This window comes from Zootoca vivipara, chromosome 17, assembly GCF_963506605.1.
Source record: "Zootoca vivipara chromosome 17, rZooViv1.1, whole genome shotgun sequence".
Classification (NCBI taxonomy): Eukaryota; Metazoa; Chordata; class Lepidosauria; order Squamata; family Lacertidae; genus Zootoca; species Zootoca vivipara.
Window position 1 is genome coordinate 3,477,844 of NC_083292.1, and position 20,378 is coordinate 3,498,221.

At 43.9% G+C, this 20,378-nt stretch overlaps 1 protein-coding gene across 2 annotated transcripts in view; it reads right to left on the reverse strand.

Annotated features, from left to right (window-relative positions):
* Positions 1-1,708: 1,708 nt before the first annotated feature.
* DNAH10 (dynein axonemal heavy chain 10) overlaps positions 1,709-20,378 on the reverse strand; it is a 130,412-nt gene continuing 111,742 nt past the window's right edge. For both annotated transcript variants that reach the window (XM_035097917.2, XM_060269865.1), the window contains 17 exons: positions 18,909-19,188; positions 17,778-18,007; positions 15,694-15,967; positions 14,550-14,654; positions 13,916-14,070; positions 13,495-13,649; positions 13,162-13,345; positions 11,362-11,562; positions 9,754-9,963; positions 9,233-9,328; positions 8,313-8,484; positions 5,941-6,072; positions 3,970-4,181; positions 3,712-3,879; positions 3,152-3,332; positions 2,772-2,917; positions 1,709-2,044 (listed from right to left, as the gene is read on the reverse strand). In XM_035097917.2, coding sequence (XP_034953808.1) covers positions 1,898-2,044; positions 2,772-2,917; positions 3,152-3,332; positions 3,712-3,879; positions 3,970-4,181; positions 5,941-6,072; positions 8,313-8,484; positions 9,233-9,328; positions 9,754-9,963; positions 11,362-11,562; positions 13,162-13,345; positions 13,495-13,649; positions 13,916-14,070; positions 14,550-14,654; positions 15,694-15,967; positions 17,778-18,007; positions 18,909-19,188 — 3,048 coding nt within the window. In that variant the 3' untranslated portion in view covers positions 1,709-1,897. The remainder of the gene's footprint in view (positions 2,045-2,771; positions 2,918-3,151; positions 3,333-3,711; positions 3,880-3,969; positions 4,182-5,940; positions 6,073-8,312; positions 8,485-9,232; positions 9,329-9,753; positions 9,964-11,361; positions 11,563-13,161; positions 13,346-13,494; positions 13,650-13,915; positions 14,071-14,549; positions 14,655-15,693; positions 15,968-17,777; positions 18,008-18,908; positions 19,189-20,378) is intronic.

Below are 20,378 nucleotides of genomic sequence, written 5' to 3' on the forward strand. Positions count from 1 at the left end.
CTTTTCGGGCAGAGGAAAAGAAAGGGGAAACCTACAAACACAAAAACAAATACATCTGAAGGCAGCCCTGTTTAGGGAGGCTTTTAATGTTTAATAATTTTATTTCATTTTTCTGTTGGAAGCCTCCCAGAGTGGCTGGGGAAACCCAGCCAGATGGGCGGGGTATAAATAATAAATTATTATTATTTATTATTATTTAGGTTTTATGGTTTCTGCTTAGTAGAGAATAAAGCTGTGCATCTTTTAAACTATGGAAATGCAATGTACTCCCACAGGCCAGGCTTCTCCTCCTGCCCGTGTGCCTCCCAGATAGAAACTTGTACAACTTGAGCAGTTTGCATAGCTGAAGAGGTCCTTACCTTTTCAATGGAAGATTCTCCCATTTTGGTTGTGCCCAATCAGAAGTGCAGCTTGCCGCTTTACAGCCATAACAAGAAAGACTCACTTTTCAATCTTATGGTGATTGTATCTTTGCCTATCATTTTAAAATTTCCACCCCCTATTTAAGTTTATAAAATAATCACAAGTCTATTGGGGGGCGTATGAAATTTGTTTTCCATTGTAATCTTAATGGTAAAAAGTCACCTCCTGGAAGGCACAGACCAGAAGCACCAGTTTCTGGTGGTGGTATTTTTTTTAAAGGCTACTCTACCAGAAGCCTAAAACTAACTTTGTAAACTATATGGCAAAGATGGAAAGCTACAGCTGGTACCAGCAAATAACATTTTCAAAATGTTCCTCATTTAAAATGTGCCTTTAACTGAAAATCTAGCCCTTACGATACGAATGGTGAACCTGTGACCTTCCAGATGCTGTGGACAACAGCTTCCCATTGGCTTCAGCCAACATAACCAGTGGTGGAGGATGATGGGAGTTGTAGTCCAGCATCATCTAAAGAGCCACAAGTTCCCCATCGCTGCCTTATGCTAACCTACTGAAAAGTGCTTATTACTTCAACCTAAGACTGCATAGCAATATTGCTAAATGGAGCTAGTTTCAAAAAGACAGAAATTTTTGAAATGACCAATTCCTCCTCCTCTTCCAAAATCTATTTCTTAAACTCTGTTTCAGACTGATATTTTGCACACACCCCTAGAAAAATCTGAAAATAAATATTTGCAATGGGAACTCCTGTATGTGCCACTGTCTACTCTCACCCTCATGCATCTAGAGGGCCTCATTTCTGGAGAAAGCTGCGCATGCATCTTAGAGCTCTGCAAGTGCAGCAGCCCCTTAGCATATGTTCCTAACTACCAGCCCTTTATCGAAGTGTCCTGTAATATCTGCCAGCCCCCTTTTCCTACGCTATATTTATGTTGCTTTTCTGGAATATTTTAACCCATATGTTTGCTTTTGATATTCCTTTTCATGTTGGGATTTTTCTTTTAAGTAAACATTAAAGCTCTTCCTGGAAAATGTTAAAGGAAGCATATGCTTTTGACAAGATACCACTGGTTTGGATCCCTTACTTACCTATATCTCCCAGTTATTCATGTGTCCAATGCTGATGACAAGCATCCATTCTAAGATGCTAAGAAAAGTACACTGTGAAATTAAAATTGCTCTTAACCTTTCTTACAATAGTGCAAACCAATTAAATAGTAGTTCTTGTATGGTTTCACTGGGGGTCTTAAACAGCATTGAATGTGAGGAAGGCTGGCTGAAGAATAAACAATGAAATCAAAGTATTTACGGTACACCTGCTGGCTAATCACAAACACCAAAGAAAGGTTTATTTTCAAACAAGTTGCAATATATAAAATGTAAGGAATCCTACTCAAAAATTAGTTTTAAACAAATCTACAGTACATATCTTCAGCAGCTGGAAGCAAGAAGATTCCAGTTTTTTTCTGTATCGTCTCTCACCAACAGAATGTGTAGCCTTTGCATCTGGCCACTAATCAGCATTCAGTGTGAGGCAAACCCCTTGAAGTACCCAGTGAGAAATATGTCTTGTGGTATAAAGATCAGCTTCAAAGACCAAGCCAACGCCCATCGCGTTCCTCCGCATAGATGTTGTATACACTGGAGTCCGTAAAGTGTTCTAGAGAGAAACAAAGTCAAAGTGTTACTATACACACATACACACATTCTATTTGCTCTAGTTGCTAAAGGCATATTATAAAAATAAATATTGCTGACCACTAGGCAAAACTGATTCTGTGCTCTGCAGAGCAGTATACTAAGTATATGAGAGGACAGTGAGTGACTGCTTTTATAATTGCAAGGTAGGGGGAAATGAAAGGGCCTTTTCGGCGGTAGTGCCCTCCCGTCAGATGTCAAGGAGATTAAGAACTATACAACTTCAAGAACACATCTGAAGGCAGCCCTTTCTGAAGGCAGTTTTTAATGTTTGATGTTTTTATATTTTGCTGGAAGCTGCCCAGAGTGGCTGGGGAAACCTAGACAGATAGGCGGGGCATAAATAATAAAATAATAATTATTATTATTAATTACAAGGGAACTTGAGTGGGGGAAATATAATAGAGGCTTGTCTTTAATTTTCTTAGTACACTTAGCAATGTTGAAATGCAAACTGCAATACAAGGGTGGCTATATTCCAGTTACTGAATTTCCTAATGGTGGGGTTGAGAGAGGGAAAGCATTGCAAAATCTGCCCCTGGAATCCTATCTAAAATGGTGTGGCAGCCAGCATTAGTATGGAAACAAAAGACCAAATCTGTGTAGGAGGGAAGCTTCTCTGAACCAGCTCATCCCAAGTAGTTTGCAGTTTAAATAAAGATTTAAGAGCTGCTCTTGGCAGCTTGTACCTGTAGCTTGAGACGATGAGCCTCGATGGGGATTATCTTCAGAATAGGTAAGTCAACAACCAGCACTTTGGGCTTACTCTTGATGAGGCAGCTATTTTCAAGGTCCCAGTCAGCTCCTTCCAGGTACAGGCCAGAAACAAAGCATCCTGGTGAAGACCAGAAAGACATTGTTCAATGCTCCATGTTTTGAGACTTCAAATAGATGATCTAATAAAGCCCTAGGTATTTAACCATTAAGAAACTTTCATTAGAAGTTTTCTATGGAGAAGAGGTGTGTCAGTTTCTTCCTTTAAACAAAGAACCATGAAAAGGCAGCAAGCAATCCTTGCAGACTCAACCCTATTAATATACCAACAGTCCATTTCCAAGTTCCAACCTACCCTGTCCAGGACGCTCTGTGACTTCATCTGCAGTCCTGTACTTAGTCACTTGAGTATACAAGGTGGAGCGGTCCAGAGGCCAGCCGTTCTTCCTGCAGGTTGCTTGAACAAGTGCAGTGAGGTACGACTCAGGGATATGCAGTCCCGATAACCACATGACGCTTGGTTCGCTCTCCTCAACCTGAAAGCAGAAATGTATGTTAACTGAATCTTTCCCAAGTTGAATTACCATGGCTACAATCCAACGCAGCTCTGTTTAGGGCAGCTCCTGAGTTCAGTGGCTTTAAGAGCATCTAGCCTGGGGTTGGATTGTGGCCTTAGTGTCCCACACAGACAGGAAATAATGCACAAGAGGATTACCAAAAGCTGCCTTACACACCAGATCAGACTTGGTCTCCTGTGACTGGCAGCACCTGCCCAGGGTCTCGAGCAGAGAAGGATCTTTCCTATTGGCTGCTGCCAGATCCATCTGGAAATGCCAGGGACTGAAGCAAAGCATTGGCTCTGCCACTGAGCTATAATCCCTCCCCAATTAAAGGACATTTTGAACTTTCACTTACCCATGATGTGTACTGGAGAAACCTATTCTTAAAATAAATCATCCAGTTGCCAAGTGTCTTCAGGGTATCTGGGGCCAGCTTTCTCCATATGCTTGGGATTTGCCCGTTAAAGAGAGCACGGGCCACATCATCCAATTCATTGCTCATTCCAACCTCCCCAGCCAAAGCCTGGTGAGGGAATTGCCAGAGAATCCTGGTTACATATCTCTATCCAAGGGGTGGGGACAATTTTTTTAAAATCCAAACAGTTTTGCTTACTCTTTGCAGTTCCGCCAGTGACCTTGTCATGCGAATTATGAGCTTATTAAAGCGCTCCAGTTCCTGTAGCAGCACCACTGTTGTCGGTGAAATTTCCAGTCCAAAACCCTTTCTTATCTGATCAATGTCAAAGATCTGGGGCATTTTGTTTTCTATGTCCTTAGCAACCTGGCCAATATATTCATCTCGACTTATCCCTGCACCAGTTTCACCTAAAATTTATTAAGTGGAGAGTTATTAGAACTATCTACATTGGCCACCAGTCTGCATGAGGACTATATAGCACTATGGCACAGTTATTGACTACCAGGCTTTTATTAATAAACAGTTTCTTGGTGCCCAATTTTATTCACCTGTAGATGCTCACAAATACAGCTAACTGATTAATCACCCTACAACTTCCTTTAATCATTTTAGTGTCCATGTAAACAGGCTGTCATCTCACAAATCTACATTTCCTAGAACTCCAGGTTGTGGGCTGGGGAGCCATGACAGAAAAATAGGTCTAACTCTAAACAGATCTAAAATCATCTGACATTTGTAGTGAACCTGACTCCTCTGTTTTGACTAATCGAAACAGTTTCCCACTGGATTAGAATCTCCTCTCTAAACACATTTTGGAATGCAATAATAATAACAATAATAATAATAATAATAATAATTTATTATTATTATTATTATTATTTATACCCAGCCCATCTGGCTGGGTTTCCCCAGCCACTCTGGGCAGCCTCCAACAGAAAAATGAAATACAGTAATCTATTAAACATTAAAAGCCTCCCTAAACAGGGCTGCCTTCAGATGTCTTCTAAAAGTCTGGTAGTTGTTGTTCTCTTTGACATCAGATGGGAGGGCATTCCACAGGGCGGCGCCACTACCGAGAAGGCCCTCTGCCTAGTTCCCTGCAACTTGGCTTCTTGCAACGAGAGAACCGCCAGAAGGCCCTCGGGTGCTGGACCTCAGTGTCTGGGCAGAATGATGGGGTGGAGACACTCCTTCAGGTATACTGGACCGAGGCCGTTTAGGGCTTTAAAGGCCAGCACCAACACTTTGAATTGTGCTCGGAAACGTACTGGGAGCCAATGGAGATATTTCAAGACCGGTGTTATGTGGTCTCGGCGGCCGCTCCCAGTCACCAGTCTAGCTGCCGCATTCTGGATTAGTTGTAGTTTCCGGGTCACCTTCAAAGGTAGCCCCACGTAGAGCGCATTGCAGTAGTCCAAGCGAGAGATAACTAGAGCATGCACCACTGGCGAGACAGTCTGCAGGCAGGTAGGGTCTCAGCCTGCGTACCAGATGGAGCTGGTAGACAGCTGCCCTGGACACAGAATTAACCTGCGCCTCCATGGACAGCTGTGAGTCCAAAATGACTCCCAGGCTGCACACCTGGTCCTTCAGGGGCACAGTTACCCCATTCAGGACCAGGGAGTCCTCCACACCTGCCCGCCTCCTGTCCCCCACAAACAGTACTTCTGTCTTGTCAGGATTCAGCCTCAATCTGTTAGCGGCCATCCATCCTCCAACCGCCTCCAGGCACTCACACAATGCAAATTGCAGAAGAATGGGTGTGTCCTTGTGGATGAATGGAAATGTTACTGAGCTATACATAACAAGCATCTGCAAAATATGGGTCGGTGATTTTGTGAATGATTCTTTAGTATCAGGCCTTCAAAGTTAAATTCTGTCAGAAAACAAGGATAGCTATAGTTTAATGAATGGAGAATTATTCTTCCACCTAGCCCAGGATTGTGACTGGGATCAGCTCTCTGTGGTCCCTTCCTTTCCCATCCATTGTTACTTGATCCTTTTAGCAGGATTGGACCTGGGATGATCTTCATGCAAAGCAGGTGCTCCACACTGGCTAGGGTCCCTCCTCTCCATTTCACTGATGTCCTCAATGGAGTTGAGGTCTAGTCCTAAATCTTTTGTTTCTTTCATCACTACATAGTTCTAACTGGGCAAGAGTCATACCTGTTTGAGGCTGCAGCTCCAAAAGATGTGACCACATGTCCCGAGCTGCCTGTGTATAGTATCCAATTTCAGCATTTGGATGTAGGCCAAATACCTCTGGAGTGTTAGCAAGTGGAAGTGACTCTATTTCTTCTGTAAAATGGAGGTACAAAAGGTGGGGGGAATTGAAGGGGGTGGAATAATGAAAGATGTGGAAGTCAGGTTCACACCTGTAAACTAAAGAACATTCATCCTCTAAAATTTGTGCATGATTTTTGCCTCCTGTGGTGCTTTTAACATATAGTATAAGATTCTGATGTCACTGTTTTTTCATAGTTTAGGTAACTAGTAGCAATTAATGGAAAAAATAGGAGCAGGGACAAAAGATGGAAGGAACAGGGATGCTAAAGGAGAACCTTAACAGAATGCTTCTGAAGCAATGTGAAATTAAAGGTCATTCACCTGTACTCAGCCAGCAAATTACTTACTTACTTATTTAATATACCGCCCCATAACCGGAGGATTCAGGGCGGTTCACAGAACAAAATCAGAATATGAAACCACAAAATATATAATCAAAATAAAAACAACAACCCAATACCCCCTCCCCCCAAAAACCCACATTTTAAAAGGGCATAGGATGTCAATCAAATCAACCAAAGGCCTGGTTAAAAAGGAACGTTCAGACAGGGAGCCACCACAGAGAACACCCATTCTCGTGTTGCCACCTTCCAGACCTCTCGAGGAGGAGGCACACAAGAAGTGCCCCTCAGAAGATGATCTTAGGGTCTGGGTAGGTTCATATGGAAAGAGGCGGTCCTTGAGGTATTGTGGTCCTGAGCCATTTAAGGCTTTACAGGTCAAAGCCAGCACTTTGAATTGGGCCCAGAAACTAATTGGTAGCCAGTGCAGTCGGACAAGGATCAGTGTAATACTGTATGCTCAAACTGTCTTGCTCTAGTGAGCAACCTAGCCGCTGAATTCTGCACTAGCTGAAGTTTCCAAACTATCTTCGGAGGCAGCCCTACATATAACACATTGCAGCAATCTAACCTTGAGGTTACCAGAGCATAGACAACTGTAGTTAGGCTATCCCTGTCCAGATAGGGGCGTAGTTGGGCCACCAGCCGAAGCTGATAGAAGCCACTCTGGGCCACTGAGGCCACCTGAGCCTTGGGCGAAATCAAAGGATCCAGGAGGACCCCCAAGCTGCGAACCTGCTTCCTTCAAAGGAAGTGTAACCCCATCAAGAGCAGGCGATCTCCCACATCTGGTCTAGGGAAGCACCCACTAACAGTGCCCCAGTCTTATGTGGATTGAGTTTCAGTTTGTTGGCTCTCATCCAGTCCATTACTGAGGCAAGACACTGGTCCAGCACTTCCACTGCCTCACCAGCAGATGCATACTGCTGACAATGTACTCCAAACCTCTAGATTCATGTAGATGTTAAACAACATAGGGGATAGGATTGAGCCCTGCGGAACCCCACACTGAAGGTTCAAATAGGCTGAAAAGCATTCCCCAAGCAACCCCCTCTGGGAATGACCATCCAAGTAGGACTGGAACCACCCACCGCAAAGCAGTGCCACCCACCCCTAGTTCAGACAGCCGCTCCAGAAGCATACCATGGTTGATGGTATCGAAAGCCACTGAGAGGTCGAGAAGAATTAACAGGGACATGTTTCCCTTGTCTGTCTCTCAACAGAGGTCATCATAAAGGGTGACCCAAGCAGTTTCTGTGCCCAAATCAGAGGTTGGCCAGGGCTTCAACAGGGGCGCCAGTCATATCAGCTGGAAAACCCCACAAAGCCATTTGGAATCCCACTGGATCCATCAGCCTCTGAGGGTGGATCTTCCTAATAGCTCAGGCAGGGAGGCTGCTGGGCGGTAAACCAGCAGAATCCCTAATCTGTCCCAATTGCCCAACAGCAGGAACACACATTCTAGATTCGGCCCCAACTGGACAGAGAGCCTGGAGATAGAGAGAAAATCTATAGACCACAGCAACTCCCCCTCCCTGACCCTCGAGTCTGCTCTGATGCTGCACTGAGTACCTAGGTGGGCACAGCTGGGTGAGACCAACTCCACCCTGTTGACCCACCCAGGTTTCAGTGATACATGCCAGATCAGCCTCCTCATCCATAATCAGATCATGGACGAGGGAGATTTTATTCTGGGCTGACTTGGCATTCAACAGCAGCAGTTGCAGACCTGAGGGCTGGCTGATATGACAACCACAATTCCCCAGACTGGAGGAGGGGTTGGCTGGTATAGTTATTCATGCCCCGAATAACTATACCTACAACATGCAAAACATATAGGAGGATCAAGGCTACTTAAGATGTGGCAGTAAAGTAGATTGGGAAGTCAAGATGCAACAAAGTTTTGCTTACCAACAAACTCATCTTTGGAAGTCCCTTCGGGGATTTTATAGTCAACATCCTCATCATGGAAAAAATGGAAGGGTTGGAAGGTGTCAAATATGAAATCCCCCAGATACTCATCCATGTAGGTGGTAAGGATGCGCCGATCAAAGCTGTCGATGGCCCGTCCACCGTACATCACCTGGAGTTTGATGAGATGACTCTTTAGGGCAGGCCATTATCAACAACTTGGGGGCTTCCCCATCAATTGGACCTGAATTTCCTTAAGTCATTCCTAGCAATAGACAGTAAACTTTCACAGGTTTTTGCTAGTTACAGGTAGGTAGCCGTGTTGGTCTGAGTCGAAGCAAAATTAAAAAATTCATTCAGTAGCACCTTAAAGACCAACTAAGTTTTTATTTTGGTATGAGCTTTCGTGTGCATGCACACTTCTTCAGAAGTATCTGAAGAAAGCTCATACCAAAATAAAAACTTAGTTGGTCTTTAAGGTGCTACTGAAGGTTTTTGCTACTCTCCCTTTTCATTTCTTTAAAGCTAGCTCTCATGGATCCAAGGAAAACTCTAATGACAGGGAGTAATGCTTTACCTCACAAAAGCCACAGAACCAGAAGTAAAAGCTTCATATTTGCTTCATATTTAAAATAGCATTTTAGTCTGATGCAGTTAGCTACGTACCTGTTACATCAGGTTTCTCTTTCTTATAATAAGAGTTCCACCTGCTTTGCATATTGATTGCAAACTTTGGCACCTCCAGTTAAAAGGGCCTCATGCAACAGGACTTGGGGTTTTTTTGGGGGGGGGAATTCTCTGGAAAAGGCAACACGGTGCCCTCCAGTTCTGGACTTCAGCATGTTGCTGTGCTTGATGGGCTTGGTATAAGGCAGCTTTTTCCTGGCTCAGAGCAATTTGGCAATGGCATGTTTGCTTACCTCTCCAATGAGATACTTGAGGCTCCCCCAAGGAATTTTGTCATCATTTTGCTGGAATGCTTTTGTCAAGTATGTGTTGAGGATCTCCATGCAGACCTAAGGGAGTTATTACAGTGGGCAGAATAAGGAGGTTACTGTTGCTTAGACATTTGTAGACACTGGCTTGCTTTAGTTTCAGGCAATTCCACACTCAAAGCCAACAGTGCCTTCTTCCTCAAAACAAAATGGAAAATCCCAACTGTCTATGAACAGCTGTTCCACCTGGCTGCAGCAGAGGGAGAGAAGAGACAGCAAGGCCTGCACACACCAGTCAGGAATTGGAGTCATGCTCCTCAGGAGCCACCTTAACCTTCTGAGATATAAATCTATGTCCTATTCAAGAGGTGGGCAGTATGAGCAATAGCCCTTGGAATATAAACCAGACTTTTAAAGACTGAGACCTATCATGTAAACAAGGAAGCAGAGCTGGAAGCTATTGATTCTTTTACCATGGAAGATGCTGGCCTGCACAAGCTTCTTACCTGGAAGTCAGATTCATTGAAATCATAAGGCACGTTCCAACCAATCTTGCCAAACTTCCTCCTCTCCTGAACCACGGCATGAAAAAAAGCTAAGACATAGACCAAAGCCTTGAAAGCAGGATGTGGGCACTGATCAAGGGCTTCGTGAGAGATTTTGAAGTAGGTGGATCTCATATTCAGTTTCAACCCATTGGGTGGCTCTGTAACAACCTAATGCATTGGAGAAAATGAAGGTCTGCAGTTAGATTTGCCAGATAAATTGACACTGAGCTACTCCTCTTCCTGAGGGTGCTTTTAATGGCTTCCTTTACCTGTGCAGCATGTGCACTGTGCCCATATTCTCCATCCCCCAGTCCTTCCCCAAATGTACAAATTCTGCAACCAAGAGAGTTTAACTTTAAATTTATATACCTTTGGACAATATGCAGAGAATTGTCTGACTGCAGAATTTGTTTGCTTTTCTGTGTTTCTTTAAAGCTGAATTCTTGAGCTCTCCATGTCACCTCTTCCTAGCTACGAAATCATATCCACCCCTGAAGCAGGGCACAACCCATACAGTATATGAAACTGCCTTATACTCATCCTCTACCTGGGGCCTTTATTAAGGTCCAAGGGCAGGGCGGGCAATGGTGACAGCAGGGCAGGGCAGCACTGCTCATTTCGCCCCAAGCAGCAATACAGGCTGGACTGCCCCTGCATCTTAGCCAGTATTGTCCACATGACTCTCCAAGGCCATAGGTTTTTGTTGAAGGAGGAGACCAGAATGTTCTATGTGCAAAGCATGGGTGTTCTATGTGCACAGCTCTGGGCCCTCCAGAACTGACAGTATTTCCTGAAATCCTGTTGCCTCTGTTTTTGAGACTGGAGCCTGGGAGGAAAATTTGCCCTAGTTAAAGTTACTTAAGTCACTCTGTTTGCCCTAGTTAAAGTTACTTAAGTCACTCTGCTGCTCCAACATCTGCCTGGCAATATGATTAGGTTTAGATGAGGGATTTACAGGAGGAGAAACCAAGTCATTGTTGAAATATCATTAGTGGAGCTTCACTGGCTTGTGATTTAAAAATAATCAGCTCAGCTTGCTTGTGATAAATGCCTCAGACTTAGGATAAAAGCATCCAGCTGCTTCCTATAAAATCATTTGCCCTACTGACATGGAGGCACAGCTTGGCACAGACATCAGCCCAACCTGTTCAAATATAGAAAAGTGAGACAAAAACTGGTGACTCAAGCATATTTTAAGCTGATTGGCCACCACATTCCAAGGACCTTCCCCTCAACACACACAGTAGGATTGCCATATTTCAAATAGTGAAAAGTTTTTGAGCTATTTTTAAAGGAAAATCGCCAAAAACGACACATCCGGGCTTTCCCTTACATTTTGCCAATATCCACTCAGTCACTGCTTCTGACTGCAGTATTCCAGATATGTCTGGGAAATTCCGGACATATAGCAACCCTACGGAAAGGCAAATAAAATATTGGGGCACGAACCCAGGAGTTTTCTTACCTCTGACTTTTAAGCATCTGATTTTAGATACATGAGGACAAGACCATATTCAGAGAAGGTCATCAAGCCCTCTTCCTGAAGTTACACCATCTTATTTGTACCTTTAGTGATTTCTGGAGGATCCCAATTGGAAAGCCCTTTGTAGGGTCTGTTGTCAACCACAAGCGGAAATCTGGGTGTGGCTTAACAATCCTTTCTAGAGCCTTCTCCAGATCAATCAGCCACTTCACCAAGAGATGACAGTTCTGCAACATTAACCACTGGCCCCGGGCCACAGCATTCTCCAACAACTGTAGGGCAACCTGGAAAGGAGAGGACCTGAGTCAAGATGCAGGTTTACTTTAGAAGGAAACTGAATCCTTAACCAAAAGGGTGAGGACTTCATTCCACAGAGAGATCCATTCTGAAAGTCTGTCAGGAAGCTAGTTTACTCATTTTACAGACCTAAAAGAGATGTCAAACTGGGCTTTAAGTAAGCACATCTACCTGATCACTAAAGCTCGTACAAGAAGTGTGTTGATCCACAATATAATCATAAAATTGTAAAGTTGGGAGGGCCCACAACTGTCACCCATTCCAGCCCCCTGCAATGTTCAATTGGCTCAGTCCACACAGAAGACACTCATGCAACTCTCTGGCCTTGCTTCCAGCTTTTCAAATTTGTGCTTGAGCATTAAGTGGGTAGCACAAGAAGATTGAGAATGTGCAAGACAACAGGAGGAAAGAGACAAGGCACTGGCTTCTGAATCCCTTGCTCTGGATCAAGGCAAGGCCTCACTTGGCTGACCAGTTCTATTGATTTATTAAAGCATAGCTGTCAAGTTTTCCCTTTTCTCGCAAGGAAGCCTATTCAGCATAAGGGAATTTCCCTTTAAAAAAGGGAGAACTTGACAGCTATGTATTAAAGCAATGGTAGACTCTCTTTCCACATACAGTGGTACCTCTACTTATGAATTTAATGCGTTCCGAACGCACATTTGTAAGTCGAAAAAATTTGTAAGTCGAATCCCATAGGAATGCATTGGGAGAAAAAATTCGTAAGTAGAAGCAACCCTATCTAAAAATTCGTATGTAGAAAAAATCCTATCTAAACCACATCCAACATGGTGGACGGAGCTCCATTCGTAAGTAGAGTTATTTGTAAGTAGAGGTACCACTGTACATTATGCAAGTGCTTGGGAAGAAGGGATAGATTTTCTTTAATTGGCAAGAACATTAAAATTCCTTTCCAAAGCACTGACTGGAGAGGAAGCACCCTGTTTCTGATCAGGTAGATTGGGAGGGGCCTCCTCAGCATGAATAAGAAACTTAATTTGCATTAGCCCTGCCTCTAGAGCAAGTGGAAGGAGCTAACCAACTCCTACCCCACCAATGCAGTAAGCATGCCTACTAGCTTACCTTCCAAGTCCCGGACTGCAGAATCCGGGACCAGCAGCCGTATGACACCGGACGTTGCGTCGACGTAACTTCCGGTGTTGCTTTGCCCTTCTATGGGCACCAAATATGGCCACCGCCGGCTTCAAAAGTCGCTTCTACGCATGTCCGGAAGCGCGTTGACGCAACTTCCGGTGTCGCTCTGCCCATCTATGGGCACCAAAAATGGCCAACGACGACACCGGAAGTCCCGTCTACGCACTTCCGGACATGCGTAGATGTGACTTTTGAAGCCGGTGGCGGCCATTTTTGGTGCCCATAGAAGGGCAAATCAGAAAGAAAAAAGTGGCCACCGGCAGGAGAAGATAACGGAGAAAAACAGGAGACGAAGTGATACAGAGGGACCACCGGGAAAAGGTAAGTAAAAACGGGGGTTTCCCGGGGAAAACAGGATACTTGGCAGCTATGATGCCTACATGCACCAAGGAGGGGAAGCCTGCTGACTTGAGGTTTAATATCAAACTTACCTTCTCTTGCCCTTGTCCCATAGCCAGGAACTTGAGTCGGTTCCCTCCAAAACCTGTCCGATCTGCTAGTTTCATTAGGTCACTGGCAGGGTCAGAGCCAGGACTTAGAATGAAAACAATGGGTGAATTTGGGGTGCTCTGCTCAAAGATGGCTTCAAAGCTGATCACTGGAGGCTGAACATATCTGGGGAGGAGAAGAAAGGGAGCACAAGTGAATGATTCATGGGGAATGGGGACTTTATCTACGGTAGTTGTGATGATGACCCAGGGCTCACACTTTGTACAGTAACATACTATTTTTTTAAAAAAAAGGAGGAAAAGAGCAGCACTTACTTCACACCCATGGTGACAGTAACATAATCAGTCACTGCGCGATAGACACGGTCCACTCGGAAGCAACGCAAAAGCAGCAATTTTTGGAAGTCACTGAGACTGCTTCCATAGTGCATGGGATATGGGGTTTGTTCCAGAGCATCGATATCATACCACTGGGGAAAATGAGAGGTTAAGTCAGTACTCCATGAGCATTTGATTTTCCTACTTAAAGGAGGAGAAAATTACTAGGGGTTCTGAAAATCGTTCCATGACCGCTACTACCCTTCCACAAAGGTCAGCTTGGGTGCAGCTGAATCTGGCCTGAAGGCAATACAGGTATTGCCTGCTCAAAAGCCAGTCACAAGTAACAGAAGCCCCACCCCCTGCTCTTATTTGCAACACTCAAGGTTGACCATTCAGTATGGAAAATCTTGCTCACAGCTTTCCACTCATCTGGATTATCCTCCAAATCAGCTGCAAGAGATCCAAATTCTTCCGGGAACAGTTCAGAGACACGGATTACATCCTCCCAGCCTTGATCAGAAAGCCAGGCACATGGCTTCTTTCGGGCACTCTTCTCCAAAGAAATATTGCCTTGAAACAGGACAGAAAAACGTGAGCACCACAATCCATGGATAAAGAGTCAGGTTTTAGAAATTCACTCGTCCAAATGGCAAATATATTTCATTAATATGTTGGAGAATTGAATTGTTCACCTTCCTGCCATCATAAAAGAGAAAAATCACCTGAAACGGAGAGCCTCACATAGCTGGAAAGAGTACTCTCAATTATGTAGACTTACTGAAAGGGACTTTACAATGTAGGCGGTCCTACAAAAGCTCATGGAACTGCACCTTTGTCAAGTCTCACCTCTGCATTAACAGAATCTGTTTTTATAAAATGGTTTCCATCCTAATGGATAATAAATAAGGACCAGAAATCCAAGCCAATGAATAAATAAAAAGACTGATGAAAAGTCATGATATTAACAATTAACAAAAAGTCTGGCTAGACAACAAGACACTTTTGCATCCAGCAATATCTGCATTGAGTTCTGGGAAGTATTTGGGTACCTTTTAAAAAGAAATCCAGCTCTTCCTGAGGAACTCTGCGATCAGCTTGCTCAATCTTGATTGTCATGTTAAAGGAGAAGAGTAACTTGTGCTTCTCAAACAGGCCTGTGAATGAAACCTCAATAAGCTTCCATTATTAAATGCAAGCCCAGATGTACTACGATTCTGATCCACAAAATGACAGCACACAGAAGGGTTGAACACAGGCATTCTGAATTCTGGGAATGAGGTAACTGATGCCTTAGAATCTTATTACGAGATCCTCCCTCAGAAGATCAGTGAGCTGTGCTGAAAGATCACTTGCCCATCAGTTCACACTTGCCTCCACAATGCACAACCAGAAAAAGCAGTGCTGGGTGAGTTTCACACCGCATAGACTCTCTTGCTGATGCAGAGACACGGTGAGGAAGCCTGATGTTAAATGAGTGTGCATGCTAAAACATACCCCAGAGGGAATTCATATGATGCCCAGGAATTCCTCAGCAGACGAAATGATATAGAAAAGGATTCTATGGAGATGGACCGTTTTGAAAACTGTAATTCTAAAGAGCTGCCAAGCACATTCTACAGAAGTGACTATGTGAGCAGACCCCTGGTGTCTGTATAGCCCATTGTATCCACTGAAATCAATGCACCCAAGTTGGAAACAATGGACCTACTCTGAGTAGGACTAACATTGGATACAATCCTCTGCATGACTGTCAAAGAAAGGGATCCTGATTGGCCAATCATATATTGGGGCCCATGTAATGGAACCTTGCCAGGACAACTTTGCAGTTAGTTGCTTTGGCTGGCATTTCTCAAGCTATTGTCTACTTCTCCACAAAGTCCTTAGCCTACACCCCTGGAGAATCCTTTTCTGTATCAGTTTGCTGAGCTAATCATCCAACCATGACACTACGGTATCTATTTTCAGGAAAAGCTTGATGATCACGCAAATTTTCCTGGGCACTAAGGAAGGATTTTTATGCCATACCTCCCCAAAACCAGTCCACATTATTCAGGTGACAGTGCAGGGCCAAGGAATTTGCACTGCACCAGAGAAACCTGAAGGGAGGAGGAATGTATTTCATGAAAATCAAATGGACACCATTTTGCACTTCCCATAATACTTTCTGCCTATAGGGAGGTTTCAGTCACCAACCTGTGCAACCATAGTTGTATACATTAAACGTTAAAGTGTCCATGATGTTCCGCAACCTCTTTGCAACAATGGTGTCAGGTATTGATTTCCGAAGAGAGAGACCAAAAACATCCAAGAAGGCAGTCAAGGAGTACTGGTACATCGTGTTGACAAGGGCCATCTCAGACAGCACAAAGAACAAGATGGCACCTCTCTTGGCAGCTGCACGGTAACCATCTCGCAGTCTGTCAATATCAATTGCTGTTTTTTCAGCCAGCTTGAGTTTCTCAGATACCTATTTTGCACAAAAGAAATATGAATTTGGATCTGTTGCAAAGGCTGAATTGAACCCACTAGCATGAGGAAATCTAAACAATATTGGGTGCAGGGGGAATAAAATATTGATCATTGTAGTGAGTAAACATTTAACCCATGTACCTGGTTTGAAAAAAGATCTGCACTGTACTTCAGACATGGTGCTAAAATAGTGTTTCTTGCAAATATTATTGCAGGCAAAACATGTCACAGTAGCCCTTTCTACTGCTGAAGGAGACAGGGCAACTGACAGTTCTCCTTTGTGCCGCTGAAGCGGACATGAGAAAAAGGAGTCAAAACTTATTTTCTTTCTCTTTCTTTCTTTCCAGAGTACTAGTTACAGGTAGGTAAAAATTTTTAAAAAATCATTCCAGTAGCACCTTAGAGCCCAACTAAGTTTACCACTCCTATCAGCCATTCACCCATTCCCACCACCCTTCTGAGTAATACCCCTCCCCACCCTCTGACTATACATAAGGGTCTGGTGACTTCTGTTTCAGTGTATCTGAAGAAGTGTGCAGGCACACAAAAGCTCATACCTATGACAAACTTAGTTGGTCTCTAAGGTGCTACTGGAAGGAATTTTTTTTTATTTTCTGTTTCTTTCCAGAAGCAGCAATTCTTGAAGAAAAGCCAATGCCCTGAATAAAGGGTCGCAAAGACGCTGAGGGTAAGGTGCAGAGTGGCTGTTAGGGAAGCAGCATGCGGTCGCTGCAGGAGGCAATGCGCAACGCAAAAAAAGTTAAAGAAAAAGGCAACGGCCAGCAACAAGAAATAAAGATCAAAATTAATAAATTAATGGAAAAAGAAAAGTAAAACACTGAACATAGAATAGGGAAATATGTTTAGCAGGGGGACACGTGTTTTTTTGTTTTTGTTTTTTTTTACCTCAGTGGAGGACACATAAAAAGACAGACACCAAACAGTAAGAAAGACAGGAAAAATAGCTGGCAAACAACTAAGGAAGAGGAAGATTACTAAGTAATTAAGAATAACAAAGAAAGTGGTTAATGAGGACTCAGCTGACTAACAGGCAACAAAGAGTGAGAGCAGAGAGGGCCAAACTGCTCCATCCTAGACAAGGGGGTGGCTGAGGAGAAATGGTCTCCCTCCCACAATTCTTTGCTCCTGCCTGAGTCTCGTACAAGAGGAACAGCCCAATCCAAACACTTCATCATCCACCATAATAAATTGAGCATGCAAAATGCATACTCTACAAGATTAGGCCCCGCCCCCTTTATGGGCGTGGCAGTAGGAAAGCAAACTCATAATAGAATGGAGACTATTTTCTCAAGACTTAAAAAGCAGGCCTACTCATGCATGTACTTTCCATTGAATAGTTATGTTTCAACCAAGAACTTCAATCAAGTGTGAGGAATCTCAGGCCTGGGGGCCAAATGCAGCCAACCCTGGCCTCTTTATCTGGCCCTTGGGACTCTCTCCAGGCCATGCCCTCTCTTCCTAGCCAATGCCCGTTATTGGCTCTCCTCTGTGTCCTCCCTGAGTGCTTTTGCCCGGCTGGAATTTGCCCTGGATGTGTGATCATGTCTCTTGTTTGCCTGGATGGAAGATGGAGAAGTATGCATCCAAGTGTAGAAACCTGGCTGGAAAATAGTTTACTGTTGTTCCACCCATCTTGCAATTGCTATGTGCCCCTACAGCCCAAAGGTTATCCATAAGGGCTGACCAAGTTCCCTCACCCCTACCTGAATGGAAGGAGACAATACTATGAAAGTGGGGCCCAGAAAAAGGAAAACAGCCCTCTGGTGGACTATGCACATTGCCCCTACCTCAGTAGCTTTGGACTTTGTCTCCTCCAGAGTATGCACCAAGTCTACATTGTCCAACATATTCCCAGTGGAAGTTGCCAATTCACGAAGGAGGGAGTCTTCCAGATCCTTCAACAAATTCTTGTTTTCACTCGTTTCCTGGATGAGATGTTCTCTCTGCTCTTCCAGTTCACGCCTTTCAAATCCTACAATAACGCTTAGTAGCTGGTCTTCTAAACCTTTCAGAGTAACTGGAAGGAATTTAACAAGGTCACTTAACACAAGGTTACAGGTAGTTTTCCAACGTTACTTTCACTCCACTTTAAGATGACAGTTAGAACTATCTCTTGATAAGTTCAAAGGCACACAAATTATGTTTTGCTTGCACACTTTCCCTGTGGTCACTGTGGGAAACAGCAGGGTTCTTCTTACATTCCCATGAGTAGTAGCTTTGTGGGTAGTTACTGCATTGGTTCCAAAGACTGAGATGAATAAACCTAGGGCCAACTTTTCATCAGCTCCCACTAAACTCCATGAAGATTCCCCCACCCAAAAAAGGTTGGCCCAACAGTAAAAGTTACAGAGCAAGGTTGAGAATGCCTTGGGAATGGAGGCTCTCCCAGGAATGGTCTGAAGCTGCAAGGTCTGCCCTGGGGCAGTGTCTCCATTGGAGACTCTCAGGGAAGCCCATGTTTGCCAGACTGAGTGCCATGGAAGAAAGATGAGGTTTAAATCTTGTATCTCACCTTTCCCCTCATGGCTCCAAGGCAGCAAATAAACAACAGGAAAACTATGTAACTCAGAAGAGCCACCTGCAACTTCTTTAAATGCCTCAGATGGAACGGCTGGTTGCTAAATGATCAGAAAGGCAACATCCAAGGACATTAGTTAATTTACCCTGGAATGCTTCTATCACTATCCTAGTGTTGCTTAACTTCAGCTCTTGGATTTTGAATATTCACAACTTTAGGTCAACAACATAGGCTCTACATCCATCTAATTCTGCTATGAATTTCCCACCTGACTGCAAGGTGTCTAGACTGGTGAAGGTTATAGATCTTTGCTAAAGGAATACAACCAGGGACAACTCATAATCCAGTGGGTGGGTAGAAAAATTTCTGAGCTGATTGCCAGCCTGATTAATTTGCTCACCTGTGTAGTTGATGACCATGGCTTTGCCAAACACTGATGGTGAATATTTAGGATTGGATAGTTTGGTGTTCAGATACAGCTTGAAATTGGCATCATAGTCAACCTCCTTGTCTCCAAGAACGATGAATGTTCGGCCCTGGGCACATTTTATGTTCTTTTCTAATACATTATCAATCACAGGGTCAATGTATTCATCAACATCATGGAACAAGAAAGGATTCCCATATTTTATGGCCATTTCGAGTTGCTTAAGGAAATCAGGATCATTGAAGGAAGCCATCTGAGAAATAATGAGATATGGATATATGAGCATGGCGAGTAGTTAAATTGCTTAATGCAGCGCTTCATCTCCTAAGTCCTATTTCAGCATGATCAAAACAAGCATTTTGAAACTGAAAGGTTATGCTCTCTGCAACTGCATATTTTTATTTCATTTGACAGAAAAATTAAGGGTAGGCCAAATATCTGAAGTTGCCTTGTTGTGGCGAAGGGGCTTGAATAACTCAGAGAAGCTATGAGCTATGCCATGCAGGGCCACCCAAGATGGACAGGTCATAGTGGAGAGTTTTGACTAAACGTGATCCACTGGCAAGCCACTCCAGTATCTCTGCCAAGAAAACTCTATGGACAAAGACAACAGGCATATTAAAGTTATGACGCTGGAAGATGAGCCCCTCAGGTCGGAAGGCGTCCAACATGCTACAGTGTTCTCGAAGTTACGAACATGAGTTTGACCAAACTGCGGGAGGCAGTGGAAGACAGGAGTGCCTGGCGTGCTATGGTCCATGGGGTCACGAAGAGTCGGACACGACTAAACGACTAAACAACAACAACAACAACAACAAATTCAAATAGGCCCAATCATTTGACATCCTCCACTCCAACATTGCAACACAGCTTATTGAGAAACCCGAAACAGGTCCCTGTGTGATGGACAGCAGAGCCAGACCAGAGAGCTGGAGTCTCTCTCTAACTGGCTACCAAGACAGCTGGTCAGAGGAGAGTGGAGCAGCACTTTGGGTGGGAGAATAAAAGGGGCAGTTTCTGAGATGGAGACGGGGCTGGTTTAAGAGAGAGCTGGAGGGAGAGAGTTGGTTCTGGATAGAAACATCCACTCTGAGGAAAATATCTAAAACTAGAGAAAGGATTCTCCGAGATTAGATTGGAAGACAGTGTTTAAGGTTTTGTGAGAGTATTCAGTTAAGTGGAGGGCAGAGTTTGAGCCAGGAGAAGTAGAAGCTGTGAGGACACAGTCTCCTTTGGTCTCACTCCAGTCAGGGAAGGAGAGATCTTTTAGAAAGAGAAGATCACCAACCATTTGGAATAACTTGGGAGTGTGATTGTTAAAAGGTTGGGTAACTGACAAAAAGTACCACCTTCTGTCGGAACTAAAGTGTTAAGCTGTGAAGGAGAGTTGTGTATGAAGCTTGTATATGAACCAAAGTATTAAGCTGTATCACTGAAGTAATT